This window comes from Peromyscus eremicus, chromosome 8a (assembly GCF_949786415.1).
Source record: "Peromyscus eremicus chromosome 8a, PerEre_H2_v1, whole genome shotgun sequence".
In the NCBI taxonomy this organism is placed as follows: Eukaryota; Metazoa; Chordata; class Mammalia; order Rodentia; family Cricetidae; genus Peromyscus; species Peromyscus eremicus.
This window is the reverse complement of record NC_081423.1, coordinates 70,075,771-70,092,047: the sequence shown is the minus strand read 5'-3', so window position 1 is coordinate 70,092,047 and position 16,277 is coordinate 70,075,771. Positions and strand designations below refer to the sequence as shown.

The following is a 16,277-nucleotide window of genomic DNA, read 5'->3' as shown; positions in this document are numbered from 1 at the left end:
TTTGAAAACAAGTTCATTTATTATTAACAAACAATGGGAAGGAAAAAAAAACAAAAAACAGTCTTTGAATTATATTAGTTAGGGAAATACTAGACATCAGAGACACACAACTAAAAATGTGCTATCGTCTATAATGTACATTTTCAAAAAAGAAATTACAGGGTTGGAGATATAGATCGTCTGGTGCAGAGCTAGCCTAGCATGCTCAGGCTCTAGTTAGCACTCTGGAAGTAGCAAAGTAAAAGATTATCCTTGGCAACACCAATTCGGAAGCCAGCCTGGGATATATAAGGCCTTGTCTCAAAAAGAGAGAGAGGGAGAACGAAACAGTGCCCAGTGTGGCAGTGTACGCCTTTACTCCCAGTACTCAGGAGGCAGGAGCAGGCATCTCTAGGATTCATGCCAGTCTGGTCTACATAGTGAGCCCCAAGGCTAGCCAGAGCTACATAGTGAGAGCTTGTCTCAAAAAAGTAAACAACACCTGAATAATTATAATATACAAGTATTTTCTCCATTCACACACTGATTGAAATGTACATAAATATTCTTATACAAAATCCCAAAACGTCTAAAATTATCCCAACTATAAAAAAGAAAACAGATTAAAATAGTATTAAGAGATTTCATTACCTGAACCCACAAAACTAACTATGGGCATCAGTATTTCAATCTTCTTCCCATTCCATCCTTTTTGGCTTTTAGTCATATGATATCTACCCTTCGAACAATTTTCTCTCCTATGAAAAGCATCACGATCCTGACACTCAAGGAAAATCTCAATCTTCCTCATCAGCCCCCCCCCCCCCAATGGATTAATGACATCAAGCATGAACAAGACATCTTGCTGAATCTCTTTGGAATTGATCTTTTCTCCATTAGAGTCCGTTTTAAAATCCCATGTCTTTATAAGTCTGGCATGTGAGATTTTAATTGCTCTGTCACAGCTTTCTCTTCTTCAGTCAGTGGAGTTAGCTAGAAAACAAATGACAAAGTATTTAGTTCAAAAGCCTCCAGAGGTTGTTAAATGAGTCAAACGTCCGTTGCTCTGTTGCACAGATGTGTTTGTAAGCTTATACTATATATGTAATCATGAAACTGAAAGATAAGGGAAAACAATAGCTGTTTAGCTATTTATACACCATGATTGGGCTTTCAAAGAATTTGCAATTAGGCTATACAAACAAAATCAAGAAATCAAACAAACTGGGCTGGAGAGATGGCTCTGCAGTTAAGAGCACTGATTGTTCTCCCAAAAGACCTGGGGTCAATTCCCAGCACCCACATGGCAGCTTACAACTGTCTGTAGTTCCAGTTCCAGGGCTCTGACATCCTCACACAGACACACATGCAGGCAAAACACCAATGCACATAAAATACAAATAAATAAATAATTTGTTAAAAAAAAGAAATCAAACAAATTAAAGACTATCATTTAATAGAACTAAATTAATGTTTGGATACCATATTTGGAAGAGATTTGGACCAAAACAGTATGACACTTTCCCCAGAGAAATAAGTTTGTGCTACATTTTGAAGACCTCATCTCAAAAAACATTTTAAAAAATAAGAAGCTCGGTGGTGGCGGCAAACACCTTTAATCCCAGCACTTGGGAAGCAGCAACTGGCAGGTCTGTAAGTTTGAGGACAGCCTGGTCTAGAGTGAATTCCAGGACAGCCAGGGCTGAAAAACCCTATGGGGGGGGGGGGGGAGACAGAAAAAGAAAAGCAAAGCAAGTACTGATAGGTAATAAGAAAGATGAGGAAACAAGTAACTATCCACTCAAAGCAGGCGGGAGCAAGAGCCGAAACAAAAGGGAATGAGATAACCAATAAAGGATTTTCACAGAACACCAACAGGTTGGCTGAGAAAAGGGTTATATGGGAAAATAACACAAGCTACAGCTCAAACCTCTGAAATAGTTACAAGTTGGCCTAATTATATAGGTCATCTCTAGAGAGACTGCCAAATCTGGAACATGACAGAACTACAGAATCAGCATCTCCAGGGTAGCACCATCCAATAAAACTTTCCATGATGCTGGAAATAATCTGTATCTGCAGTTTGAACAGGAAATGAAGAACTGAATTTTCAATTTTATGTAACCACTTTTAAATTTATATAGCCACATGTGGTTATTGGATAGCCTCATTCTGCAACATCTCAGAACCCCACTACTCTTCTATACAGCTGGTTTGACAGATCAACATTGGCCCAACATCTATAATATAAAATTATAAACACATTCTGCAACCCACACAGTGCAGAAATCTACTCCAAGGGAATGGTATTAATATGGCAAAACATATTCTCAATAAATCCCTGTTATTCTTAAGCTTACTAGGGAAGAATTCTCAGGCCATAAATTTAATAAGTCGTCAAAAGCCGGGCGGTGGTGGCACACGCCTTTAATCCCAGCACTTGGGAGGCAGAGCCAGACGGATCTCTGTGAGTTCAAGGCCAGCCTGGGCTACCAAGTGAATTCCAGGAAAAGGCGCAAAGCTACACAGAGAAACCCTGTCTTGAAAAACCAAAAAAAAAAAAAAAAAAAAAAAAAAGTCCTCAAAGGCTTTTTCTTAGAATTAAGGCCAACTTTATCAGTCTGAAGTTTGATGTAACTGTTATTTTGGGGGTTTTTGTTCCTTTCTTGGAACGAGTACGCATGGATCTACTTCTTCATCCTTCTTCTCGTTCTTCATCCTCTCCAAGCATCATCTCCATCTTACTTGACTTAAGAATCCTTGTGATTGTGAACTTACGACTTGATGTGTACAGACTCCTCACATGTTGTTGTATAAAAACATCAGGTACTGAGCTAGGCACTAAGATTTTTTACTGAGACTTGAATGATTTAGTAGCATTTGTATAAAATATAAAAGAAAAAAACAGAACAAAACAAACAAAAACCCAGAGGATACAGCTCCATGGTAGGGTACTTCCCTAGCATGAACAAGGCACCAAGTTTGATCCCCCAACACATACACTGAAAGGTCTAGAGACAGGGCAGTCATGGTGGTAGATGCCTTTAATCCTAGCATTTGGAAGGCAGAGGCAGGCAGATCTCTCTAAATTCAAGATCAATCTGGTCTATGGTCTACATATTGAGTTCCAGACCAGCCAAGGATATATGCATTTGAAACAAACAAAACCAATAACAAAAACTAGATCAAGAAATCATCTACGTGTGTTTTGTTGTTTTGGTTTTTTTGCTTTTTGAGACAGTGTCCTGCTATGTAGCCCTAACTGGCCTGGAATTATGACAGTCCTTCAGTTTTTCAAGAGATGAGATTACAGGGGTGTACCATCAACATTTGATGTCTTACTAGTTATGATGCTTCCCCTGCCCCTCACTCCCCTCCTTCCATTTTTTGAGACAGGATCTCATGAATATCAGACTGGCCTCAAACTCCTTTTGTAGACAAGGATGACTTCAAACTTCCAATCCTCCTGCTTCAGGTGCTGGGATAATACATGTAGCCCACCATGTTCCAGGGACTGAACCAGAGGCCTTATGCATGTTGGGCAAGCACTATACATCTCCAGCCCTTTCTGGGTTTTTTTTTTGTTTGGTTGGTTTTGTTTTGTTTTTTTGGTTTGTTGTTGTTTGAAACAGGATCTTACTCTGTAGCCCAGGCTGGCCTTCAACAGTTTGTTGTTGAGTTTTTTCTTTAAGAAAGAGTCTCACTGCCTGGCCCTGGAACTCACCATATAGATCAGATGGGCCTACAACTCTTTTTGGTGGGGGGAGGACTTTTTTGTTGTTGCTGCCTCCACCTCCCAAGTGCTGGGATTAGATGTTTACCACCCGGCCTGACTGCATCAAACACTTACCAGTTCCTATATGAACCAGGAGAATCCCAGTGTGGTGGCACATGTCTATAATCCATCCAGCACTCAGGAGGCTGAGGCAGGAGGATTGGTTTGAGTCCAAGATAGTACTACACAATGAGACTGTCCTATCTCCAAAATCAAAAAAGAGAAATGCTTCATTTTATAAGTTTAGTAAATTTAAGTTTTCTCTTCTGCCATGGTTATACACCCAAAACAGTACACCTTTTCACTAACCAAGTCAAATCAACATGATTTTCCTTTTTTCTCTTCTTTTACTAAAAAGAAAAGCAATTAAATTTTCGGGAATCAAAAAAATTGGATTTCTATCAATAGTTTAAACTGACTACTAAATTTTACATTCCACTGTAGTCCTGAGTGAATCTGTGTTGTTCACATGAGCCAGCCATGTAGAATACCCTAGAGCCACAGACCCTTGGAGGAATGGCAAAGCCTTCCCCTGGTCTGAGTGTGGATGTTGATAGTGTGTGCAGAAAATGTCCACCATAGCTTCCTCTCCCCAGATCTATGTGGCCTGAGAACTGCTCCCCTGTAGAGATGCTCCTCCCCATTAGCTAAACCTGCCTTCTTGACCCACTGTACACCATAAGTTCTGTATGTAAAAACCCCACTTCATTGTTCAGCCCTGTGCGATTACCCTGCCACTGCTCAACTCTATATAATAAACACACTGTGCTGCTCGGATGCTAAGGTAGTCCAGGCTACCAAATCCCAGCATTTCTGTCTGTGTGTCTTTTCTTCATTCCCTCACCACCTCAGTCACATCCAAGTGTCTGGAAGCCATGCATGGATGTAGCACAGCATACTGGGGTTTTATTTTTAAAACAATATTCACGGGGGCTGGAGAGAAGGAGAGATGGCTCAGTGGTTAAGAGCACGGTCTGCTCTTCCAGAGGTCCTGAGTTCAATTCCCAGCAACCACATGGTGGCTGACAACCACTGGTGCCCTCTTCTGGCCTTCAAGGACACATTGCAGGCAGAATACTATATACAAAATAAATAAAATAAGTCTTTAAAAAAACAAAACAATATTCACAACTAAAACTTCACAAGTCCAGTCTGTTAACTAAAAACATTACCTCCAGGTCTGTGTGCTTTTGTAGTTCCTGTATCATGGTCATTGTCTTGCTCAGAGTAGCACCAATGCGGCTCTTACTCTCTTTTTGCTCAACAGAAAGTGGCTTAAAGCGTGCACACAAAGCTTGATATCGAGACTTTATTGCTGATAATTCCTTTAAAATTGCAACTGCATTTTTCTACATCAGAAAAAATAAGGTTAATATATGTTAAATGATGTAGTGGGAAAATTAAGCTTATTTTTAAAAATTAATATGTACAACACATTCTACCACATATTTGTTTGGTTACTACTGTCTTACTATATAACCCTGGTTGGTCTAAAAATTGCTATGTAGACCATGCTGACCTGGAACTCAGAGAAATCCACCTGCTGCCTCCCAGGCACTGGGATTAAAGGTATGCACTACCATACCCAGCTACAGAGGACCTACTCTTGTTTGTGTATACACACACACACACACACACACACACACACTCACCATAATAAATATTTAAAAAATTTTAAAAGAAATTCTGACAGTGATATATAGATGAATAGTGTGTCTGTGTGTGTACAAGTTTGAGTTATGAATATTGTTTTAAAAAATAAAACTCCAATATGCTGTGGACAAGTGGTCACAGAATGACTTTCAAGGGTAAATTCTCTCCTTCCACTGTGGGTTCAGGAATTTGAACTCAGGTTGTTAGCCCCTGCTTGGAAAGCCCATAATCTGGATGTCTGGAGGAAATTAATAAATGTATGAAATAGCCAATCACAAATGAACAAATACAAAATGTAGAATAGTAAAATTCACAAAGGCTAAAAGTAGAATGGTAGTTGTTGGGGGTTGGAGTTGGGTAGGGAGGATAATGGGAGGTTACTGTTTAATGGATACAGTGTTTTAAGCTTGGAAAGATGAAAATTTGCTGATAGCCAGGTAGTGGTGGTTCACACCTTTAATCCCGGCAATTGGGAAGCAGAGGCAGGTGATCTATGTGAATTCAAGACCAGCCTGGTCTACAGAGTGAGTTCCAGGACAGCCAGGGCTACCCTCTCTCTCTCAAAAAACAAAAACAAAAACAAAAAAACCCACACAAAAAAGCCAAGAAAATCCGCTGAGATGGATGGTAGAGATACTTGTGTAACAAGGTAAGTGTGCAACACCACCTGAATGGTACACTTCAAAAACATTCACATGGCCAAACACAGTGGCAGATGTCTGTATTCCCAGTATATGGAAGGCTGAAGTAGAAAGATAAGAAGTTCTAGACCATCCTGGGTTATACAGCAAGTTTGAGGCCAGCCTGGGCTTTGTAAGTTTAAGGCTATCTTAGAATATATACTGAAACTGTTTCAAAACTACAGAAAGGATCAGTTTTTTTGTTTTTGTTTTTTTTGGTTTTTCGAGACAGGGTTTCTCTGTGTAGCTTTGCGCCTTTCTTGGGACTCACTTGGTAGCCCAGGCTGGCCTCGAACTCACAGAGATCCGCCTGGCTCTGCCTCCCGAGTGCTGGGATTAAAGGCGTGCGCCACCACCGCCCGGCCTCAGAAAGGATCAGTTTAATGACAACTATTTTTGAACATTTTGATGTTTCTTCAAAATATTCAGAGTATGAGCTGCTTCTATGGCCAGTAATTTCATGCCTAGATACATAGCCACAGAAGAGAAAACATGTGGTATACCCAAACTTGTACATGAATGTTCAGAGGCATTATTCACTATAGCTTAAAGGTTGGAACAGCCTGATATCTAACTGATGAGTGGATAAACAAAACTGGTATAGTTATACATAGATACCTTTTTTTTTTTTTTTTTGGTTTTTCGAGACAGGGTTTCTCTGCGTAGCTTTGCGCCTTTCCTGGGACTCACTTGGTAGCCCAGGCTGGCCTCGAACTCACAGAGATCTGCCTGGCTCTGCCTCCCGAGTGCTGGGATTAAAGGCGTGCGCCACCACCGCCCGGCCATAGATACCTTTTAACAATAGAAAGGAAATAAGTACTGTTCATGCTTCAACATAGATGAACCTTGAAAACATGCTAAGTGAAAGGTAAGACAACCACATACTTATACTTCAATTTTTGTCAAATGTTTACAGTAACACACCTATGGGAATAGAAAGTAAATTAATTGAGGCCATGAACTGGTAGAAGTGGGAATAGGGTAATGGGGAAAGAAATCAGGTGATAAAGATGTTCAAAAAGTATGGCAATGTAAATTGTAAAAATTAAGATTTAAAAGCAGGGGCTGTGATCTGGCTCAGTGAGTCAAAGTGCTCACCCTGCAGGCCTGATGACCTCAGTTCAATACAAGGAACCCATGGTGAGATCTGACTCCAAAAGTTGTCCTCTAACCTCATGTGGGCACACACACACACACACACACACACATAATATTTGGGGGCTGGGGCGGGGTGGGGGTGGGGTGGATTCCAGACAGAATTTCCCTGTATAACAAACCCTAGCTGTTCTGTAACTAGATTTGTAGACCAGGCTGGCCTCGAACTCACAGAGATCCATCTGCCTCTGTCTCTTGTGTGCTGAGATTAAAGGCATACAACACCACCATCCAGGGTAGTAATACATTTTTTTTTAAATTATTGTGGGAACAGCTACAGGACTACACTGTATTGTATACCTTACTGCATTTGTTTGTTCAAAGTTCAGGCTGGCCTTGAACTTACAAAGACCAAAGTTTTGTTTGAGATTCTGCTGTTTAATTTTTTGTTTTTTTTGATAGTCTCACTATGCAGACCCAAACGCCCCAAACCCAGATAGAGGCTGGCTAAAAATGTATAGCAATGCTCCTGACTGTCTCCCCAAGTACTGACAATTATGGGTGAGCACTATCATGCCCAGCCTAATTTCTTTAATGTATAGATATTTTTACAATTCGAATGTGCTATTTCCTGTCTCCTGTCAAGTATACTATCAACTGACGATGCATGGACATTGTTTCCTCTTTCCCATGGACACGTATACTTAGAAGGCATGAATTTATGGTATATAAACAGAGTTCTGATGCAGTGGCCATGTATCTGTAATTCCAGCTACTTAGGGGGCTGAGACAAGGGGATCTCACTTAAGCCCAGAAATCAAGACCAGTCTAAGCCACATAAGACTCCTTCTCAAAATTAAATAGATAATGTTAGTGATTTCTAAGCAATGTAACCTTAAATACTGCTCTGGTTTGCTTTCTATTGCTGTAATAAAACACGGACCAAAACCATCTCTGGGAGGAAAGGGTTTATTTAGCTTCCTCATCCCAATCAGTCCATCCTAAAAGGAAGTCAGGGCAGGAACTCAAGCAGGAACCTGGAGGCAGGAATGGAAGCAGAGGCCATGGAGGATGCTGCTTCCTCACTTGATCCTCATCACTTGTTCAGCTGGCTTTCTTATACAACCCAGGACCACCTGCCCAGGGAGGCCCTGCCTACAGTGAGCTGGGCCATACCCCAGCAATCATTAACAAAAGAAAATGATCACAGACTTGCTTACAGGTCAGTCTGACAAAGGTATTTTTTTCAAGTGAAGTTCCTCCCAGATGACCATGGATTATGTTAAGTAGAAAGAAAGGGGGGTGGGGGGGAGATGATGACTAGTAAAAATACATAACTTTATTCAAAAATCACAGTTTATATCTATAATAAAGTAAACTTAACAGCATATCATCTTCCCCAGAGACTATCATGACCACTAGCCCTTCTCCCTTTAAATTATGAACCACTATTCTAGAAGTAGAAATATTCTGTCTTGTCACTTCAGAGGCTTCCTCCTGACTTGTACACCTGAGTTTATTAACTGTTTTTAAAAGTTGGCACATAAGCCAGGGGTGGTGGCGCACACCTTTAATCCCAGCACTCGGGAGGCAGAGGCAGGCAGATCTCTGTGAGTTAAAGTCAGTCTGGTCTACAGTGCGAACTCCAGGACAGCCAGGGCTACACAAAGAAACCCTGTCTCAAAAGCAAAAACAAACAAACAAAAAACATTTAATACATGTCATTCTGTTAACATATGTTCCTATTTTTCTTGGGAAAATATGAAGAAGTATAATCACTTCAGTATGAGCAATCTTCCATCAAAACAAGATTTTGTGACTCCACAAACCTAGCACTTACAAGAAAAGGTTGGTGCTTAATAATTGTTAGAATGTATTACTACTAGAGCATTACCAGAAAATGTTTATACAAAGCGTTCTATTAAAAAGATCTACCTATCCGGGCATAGTGGTGTACACCTTTAATGCCACCACTCGGGAGCCAGAGGCAGGCAGATATTTGTGAAGTTGAGGTCAGGCTGGTCTACATAGTGAGTTCCAGGACAGCCAGGTACTTAGTGAGTGAGACTCTGTCTTGAAAAAAACAAAACAAAAAAATTTTACTTATTTCCCAGTTACCTCTCCTGCTGAATCTGGGTGATTAGTCTTGATTTCATATTCCAGCCTATATTGAATGTAATCCAAATCAGAATCAGCTTTCTGGAACTAAAAATTAGCACACATATATTATTTAGTTAACAAAAATATATTAGTAAGCATAATTATTCATTCTCACATTCTTGAATATTTTAATATATGACACTCATTTTAACTTGTAGTATATAAAGCAAATAATATCCATAATATTTATGCTCCATTAAAAACTTAAAACTAGGGCTACGTTGATTTCATGACAACCCAGCAGGTGAAGATGCCTGCAGTCAAGCCCGATGATCTGAGTTCAATCACAGGATCCACATGGTGGAAGGAAGGACTTAAGCTTTTGTTGGTCTGAGACAGGGTTTAATGTAAACCAGGTATACCTAGGGCTGGCTACAGCAGAAAGTGAGCTTGAAATCTTTAGGGTTTCTCTGTATAGCCCTGGCTGTGCTCAAACTCACAGAGATCTTCCTGCCTCTGCCTCCCGAGCTCTGAGACCTAAGGTGTGTACCAACACCGCCCAGCTGAGCTTGAAATCTTAATCCTCCAGTTTATCCCTCCAGAGTGGCTGGGGTTAGAGGAGGCCTATGTGCCTCCATTATCCTATATCAGGCAGTGCCAGCATCTGGTCCCAGGGCCTTCTGTACATTTCACCAAGCTACATCCATCCCAAAGAACTCATTTGACTTTAACACATGCACCATGCATGAGCACCCATACACATATACATAAGCTGTGTAATATTGGGCCATGTTAAATCTTTTTGTTAAGATTTAATTTGGGGATGAGCAGCAGTGGCGCATGCCTTTAATCCCAGCACTTGGGAGGCAGAGCCATGTAGAGCTCTGTGAGTTCTGCGTCAGCCTGGTCTAGGGTGAGATCCAGGACAGACACCAAAACACCAAAACTACACAGAGAAACCCTGTCTTGAAAAACCAAAAGAAAAAAAAAAAAGATTTAACTTGGGGGCTGGTGAGATGATTCAGTGGTTAAAAGAGTTACAGAGGATCTAGGTTCGTTCAGCTCTCAGCATCCACATGACTGCTCATAACCATCTATAACTCCAGTTTCAGAAGATACTCTCTTCTGGCTTCCACTGGCTCCTGTATACATGTGGTGGATTTCAACAACCCAAGCAAGCACACACACATACACATAAAAATATTTTAAAATTTACCCAAAAAAAACTTTTAAATTTATGTGTTTGTGTGTGTCTATGTCTTTGCCTCATGGGTGAAGGAGCCCAGAGAGGCCAGAAGAGGGTGTAGGATCCCCTGAAGTTGGAATTACAGATGATTGCAAGCTGCCTTAGTGCTGAGAAGCAAACTCCAGTCTTCTGGTTTAACAGGAAGCACCCTTAACCACTAAGAATCACCAGCCCCCAAACCACAAATCTCCAAGGATTAAAAAATAATATTAGTGACCTTGGATTGAGAAAAAAATGTGCATGTGTCTGTTTGTAGTTTACATGGATGCATGTATGTACATGTATGTATACATGGATGCCAGAAGACTTTAAGAAAGACATTAAAGAAGATACATCAGTTGAAAATAAACACACGAAAAATGTTCAGTATCATTAAGGAGACTATGAAAAAGATTTTATCAATTTCTTCCCTTTTTTGTTTTTTTTTTTCTGTTGTTGTTGTTGTTTGTATTTTTTTGAGACAAGGCTTCTGTGTGTAGCCCTGGCTGTCCTGGAACCAGCTCTGTAGACCAGGCTGGCCTCGTACTCAGAGATATGTCCCTGCCTCCCAAGTGCTAGGATTAAGGCGTGTGCCATCACTGCCCAGGTGATTTTAGCAATTTCTTACAAAATCAAACATATATTCACAGTACCTAGTAATCCCATTTCTCAGTATTTACACAAAAGAAATAAGAAATTATGTCCACACAAAAACACTTAATGCTTGCAACAATTTTATTCATAATAGGCAAAGCCTGGAAACAACCCCAGAAACAATTTGTCAGACTTTATACAATGGAATACTACTCAGCAATAAAAATGAGTCAGTTGTCAATGCATGCAACAAGATAAAATGACAAAAGTACTTACAGTAAGTGCAAAAAGGCAAACAAACATACCAGACCAGTTAATGTATTAGCCCACTCATAAGAAAGTTTGGAAAACTGCTGTTGGAGGAGAAACTGCAGACAGCACAAAGGAACTTTTCACTATGATGAAAATGTTTTATATCTTAGTAGTGGAGGTTGTTACCTGATTGTATACATTTGCCAAAACTCATCACAGTGTACACTTAAAATCCTGAGTTTTACGTCCATAAAATGTGCATTAAGCATTACCAAAAAATGATGGTTTCTATTTTGTAATTACAATAATCAAGCATGTCTAAGTTTTAAAGATTTTATTATTGTGTTTGTATCAATGTGTGACTTTGCATCTGTGTGCCTGCAGAGGCCAGAAGATGGCATCGAATCCACTAGAGCTGGATTTACACATGGCTGTGAGCTGTGAGCTACTAGATGTGGATGCTGGGAAGGGGACTCAGGGCCTCTAGTGTTCTTGACTGCTGAACCATCTCTCTAGTCCCCTTTCCTAAGTTTTAAATCTAAGCATTTCCTATATATTATCAAAATTAACACTAAGACACCGTGTTCCCATAGTAGACAGACGTGAGACCATTTATCACTTACCAACTCATACAATCTAATGAGACCTAAGAGTCGCCAGAACCCATCCAAGTCTGTTACAAAAAGAAGCAAATTACAAAGTACTATTCATTTAGACAAGCCATGATTGTAAACATACAGTAATGAGTTTTCAGTGCAATACAGTAATGAATTTTTAATGTTATTTTTTTCAAATGACTTTTAAAAATATACATGGAATAAATAAATAAAATAAACAAGAGAAAAAGCCGGGCGGTGGTGGCGCACACCTTTAATCCCAGCACTCGGGAGGCAGAGCCAGGTGGATCTCTGTGAGTTCGAGGCCAGCCTGGACTACCAAGTGAGTTCCAAGAAAGGCGCAAAGCTACACAGAGAAACCCTGTCTCGAAAAAAAACAAAATAAATAAATAAATAAATAAAAATATATATGGTAACAAAATTACACAGTTTTCAGCACTGAAAGCTATGGAAAAGTTTTCATAAACGGTAAAGCTGAATGACGAGAACTAGAAAAGCAGGTGTGCGGCCTGCTTTCGGATGCTTTGACAATACTATTGCACTGCTAGCTGTAAGGTACAGTAGTGCAATAAAGTCAGAGCATCCGCCAGCAGCAGTGAGCAGGGAAGGAGTGCAAGTTTCAGCGTGCAAAGACTTCAGAGTGCAGTGGCCAGTTTGGGTCAGCAGACATCCAAAACCTAAAACCATTTTTACCGAAGTTCTTTTTTTGAAGAGTAAAAGACTTAAAGCCCAAGTGATAATTGGTTTTCTGACAACTAACATGTAAGTAAGTAGCAGCATTCAAGCATAAACATGCAGATGTAAAGGAATTTTGTAGTATGTCCTGAGCCTTTAGTAATGGACATGGGCACCAGTAATACTTGAGGACTAATTAACAAAACCAGCTATGATTACTACTGAGGCAAATGTATGAAAAAAATATTTCTGTTCTCTGCTGAAATGTAAGGTTGGCTACCTCTTCCTTCCAAAGCAATTGGTTGCCTACCACAGAAAGCAAGTCCCCTGGGTAATTACTTCAAAGAAAACAAATGCAAAGGACTGGAGACATGATTCAGTGGTTAAGAGCACCTGTTGCAGAGGTCCTGGGTTCGATTCCTAGCACCCACTTGGCAGCTCAAAATCATCCATAACAGTTCCAAGGGATCCAATGTCCTCTTCTGACCTCCTTGGGCACCAGGCACACATGTCGTGCACAGACATACATACATGTCTCATATTCATTTTAAAAAAAAAGAAGGAAACAAATGACTATATACCCAATATATCTTTATGGAATCTAATACACACACACAGCACTTAAATCTTGTGCCTCTTTAACACAAGAGTTTATTGAGGGCTAATACAATAAAGGAGAAGAGTATCAGGGAACCAACTTATTCTTAACAGGACATTAACCCAACGTAACCTAACACTAGGCAAGAGGATTTTTTTTTTTTTTCGCAAGAGGATTTTTAATCTTTCAGTTTAACTCTTAAAATATCCTATGAAGTGAAGAAAAGCATATCCATTCCCTTCAAACTTAGAAATATCAAGAAAACAATGAGAGGGATAAAATAAGTTTCCCTAAAAGTCAAATGTAAACCAAGAAACAGAATCCAAGCATCCTATTAGAAATAGAATCCAAGCATCCTATTACACTCCTTTTGTGAACAATCCCAGGGAGTATCACAAAAGGAGGGCAGGAGACGAACGCCACTCAATCAGTTAGTGAAGGGAGAATGTCAGAGAACAAAGGTTACCCTACAATGAGCTTATTCCACCATTAGTAATGTTGATTGATGCAAAAATACATTCCCATTGTTTTCATTGACCTTCCTTTAAATGGTCCAGTTCAGCTACTTAGACAGATTAAACCTGCTAAAAAATGGACTCAAAAGAGCTGAAACATTGGATACTTATCCTCAGCTCCTGGGCCACAAAACTCAAATTTGGGAATATATTTAACTATGCTAACCAAGCACTGGGTTTGAAAGATATGTGTTTAAAAGGCAAATTTAATTTTCTGAATTTGATGTTAACACAAGAAAAATACAAAAAAAAATTCATTCAGATTAGATGTTTTACAGAGTTAGAATAACTATTACCTTTACAACATCATGCACTCCTATTATACATCCAAGGGCTCCTTAGAAAATCTTTTAAGTGATGTAAAGACTTTTACACCATTTACCTTTGGCTTAGAAAAGACAATTTCAATAGATACATTTTTTTCTTTTGAGAACATAGTACATTTGAAGATGAAATGTCTTTTGCTGTCTGGTTAGTAAAAAGCTAAAGTTAATATTGAAAATCATGATTAAAAAATTGATTTTGCTTTTTAAGCCCTTGATTATGAAAAAATAACTTGGAAAATTAAAGTGCTAAGTATATTTCAAGAAATCTCACAAAGGGAAAAGCTGCTTTCCTTTCATTCTCTGCAAAAAGCAATTTTAAAGCTATCTCATAATTTAGACAACATCTAAAAAAAAAAAAAGTTCAACTTCCTAAAATCTACTTTTTGCTGGCTGTTTGTGTTTTCCTTAAGATAATCTGCTCAATATTTTTTAAAAGTCTGAGTACTGATTGTACTGGAAAGGCTAGATAAGCTTTGAAATTCATCAACCAACTAAAGAAAATAACCCGTTAAAGACAGAATTAGCCTCTAACAAGGCAAAACTATCTTCACCTACTCCAAAGGAAGGACTTCATAATGTGGGAGAGCATCAAGAGAATTTACATGCCTGCTGACAAACCACAATATTTAACAATACTTAACGTTGTGTGTTAATATTAATACATTACTATATTGATATACACACGTTTTATATATATATATATATATATATATATATGAAAGCTGCAGAAAATTCTTCTCCCCCCCTTCCCATACTCCTCCACAAAGTTTAAAATACAATGTTAATGAAAGCCCTCTAATAAAATGTATGTGAAACACCTGAATTCCTTAACGCAAGAGAAAAGAAACTGAGGCCTCACACTTTCTGGGGTGAGAATGGGAGTAGGGAGTGGTACTTCCTATCTTCCAGGATCACCCCAAAGTCCTTTCCAAGGCAGAAGTTACAGACTCAAGATATTCCTTGGAGAGAGTAGCACAGACACACCGGATACCTAGGCGGAGGGAAGAAGGACAAATTACGAGCGAAGGAAGAAATGTTTTACTTTTCATATTAATCTGGTTATTTAAGGACCTGGGGGAACTCAGTGATCCCTTCACATTCTGTACTTTTGAGGATGCTATTCCAATCTGGAAGAAAAGGGATCATGCAAAAGAAGACCGAAGACAGAAGACGGGAACTAAGAAAAAAGGCGCGGAGATCAAGCGTCCAGTGCAAAGATGGGAGGGCGAGAATAAAGAGAACGAGTAACGGGGAAACCCTCACAGAGAAAACTAGAAGGCCCCTGGGCTGGGCGCCCAGTGCACGCCAAACACGCTAGCGGCCACCGAGGTCCGAGGTCCCGGGCTGCACTTGCACAGAGGAGGGAAAGCGGGCAGCTGGAAAGCAGCCGGCCTGGCCTGGCGCGATGCCGCCCGCGCCCGCCGCAGGAAGGAGCTCCAGGCTCGGTGCCCGCGGCTCGCCCCTCTCCTCCGAGCCGCACGGAGCCGGGGCTGCGGGACCGCGGGCAAGTTTTTCGGGCAGGTCTAGCGTCCTCTTTCAGACCGTCCCAGCTCGCCTTCGAGGAGGTGAAGAGTGGAGCCCCCATTTCGGCGCCCCTGGACTTCTGCCCCACCTCATCCTCCATCGCCCCTTTCGGGAAACGTGAACGACCTCTCTCCACCGCAGAGCTCTTACAGACCGTTCCAGGCACATTTGGGGGAGAAAGGTGGAAATACAGGAGACGGTGTCTGTACCGGGCGCGGCTCCCGGGGCCGGTGGAGGTGAAAGCGAAGACCAGGGAATTACAAAGGCCCACACCCTCAACATCTCCCGCCATTTCCCTCACGAGTTCCCCGGATGTAACCCCTTCCCCCGCGGCGGTTAAGAGACCAAGGCGGCGGTGGCTCCCTTCGATGCAGCAGGAGGGAACTCGATTCAGATCCCAGGCTCCACCACCCGGAGTTTCCGGCGGCTCCAAATCGCGCCTCACCCTCTAGGCCTTTGGTGGAGGAAACAAATCACCCAGTAGGTTTCCTTCACTCTCCACTCACCATCAGTTCCAGCTTATCGACCTCCGCCTCCATGTTGAATAGTTGACATTCCTCAGACCGCGGAGGCGCTTAAGCTGCAAGCCGTGCTAGCACTGAGGGTCTCTATTGGACAGCTGTCACTCAACATCTCGCGCTCATTGGCTCGTCCCTTCCGCCGGCGCCC

The 16,277-nt window shown here is 40.8% G+C and overlaps 1 protein-coding gene across 1 annotated transcript; it reads right to left on the bottom strand.

Moving 5' to 3' along the window:
- Ska2 (spindle and kinetochore associated complex subunit 2) lies at positions 1-16,239 on the bottom strand. The gene is made up of 4 exons (XM_059271441.1): positions 16,115-16,239; positions 9,301-9,387; positions 4,927-5,103; positions 1-972 (listed from the first exon to the last, which is right to left on the bottom strand). The coding sequence occupies exons 1-4, from the start codon at positions 16,145-16,147 to the stop codon at positions 904-906; spliced, it is 366 nt and encodes a 121-aa protein (XP_059127424.1). The 5' UTR covers positions 16,148-16,239; the 3' UTR covers positions 1-903.
- Positions 16,240-16,277: the final 38 nt, after the last annotated feature.

What these genes read in the sequence shown, in the direction of transcription:
- Ska2 (XM_059271441.1), bottom strand. Translation starts at nt 16,147, where the DNA reads ATGGAGGCGGAGGTCGATAAGCTGGAACTGATG. An exon ending in ACCCAGATTCAGCAGGAGAG is followed by an intron (nt 5,104 to 9,300) that starts GTAACTGGGAAA and finishes TTTCTGATGTAG; the next exon opens with AAAAATGCAGTTGCAATTTT. An exon ending in AAAAGCACACAGACCTGGAG is followed by an intron (nt 973 to 4,926) that starts GTAATGTTTTTA and finishes TTTGTTTTCTAG; the next exon opens with CTAACTCCACTGACTGAAGA.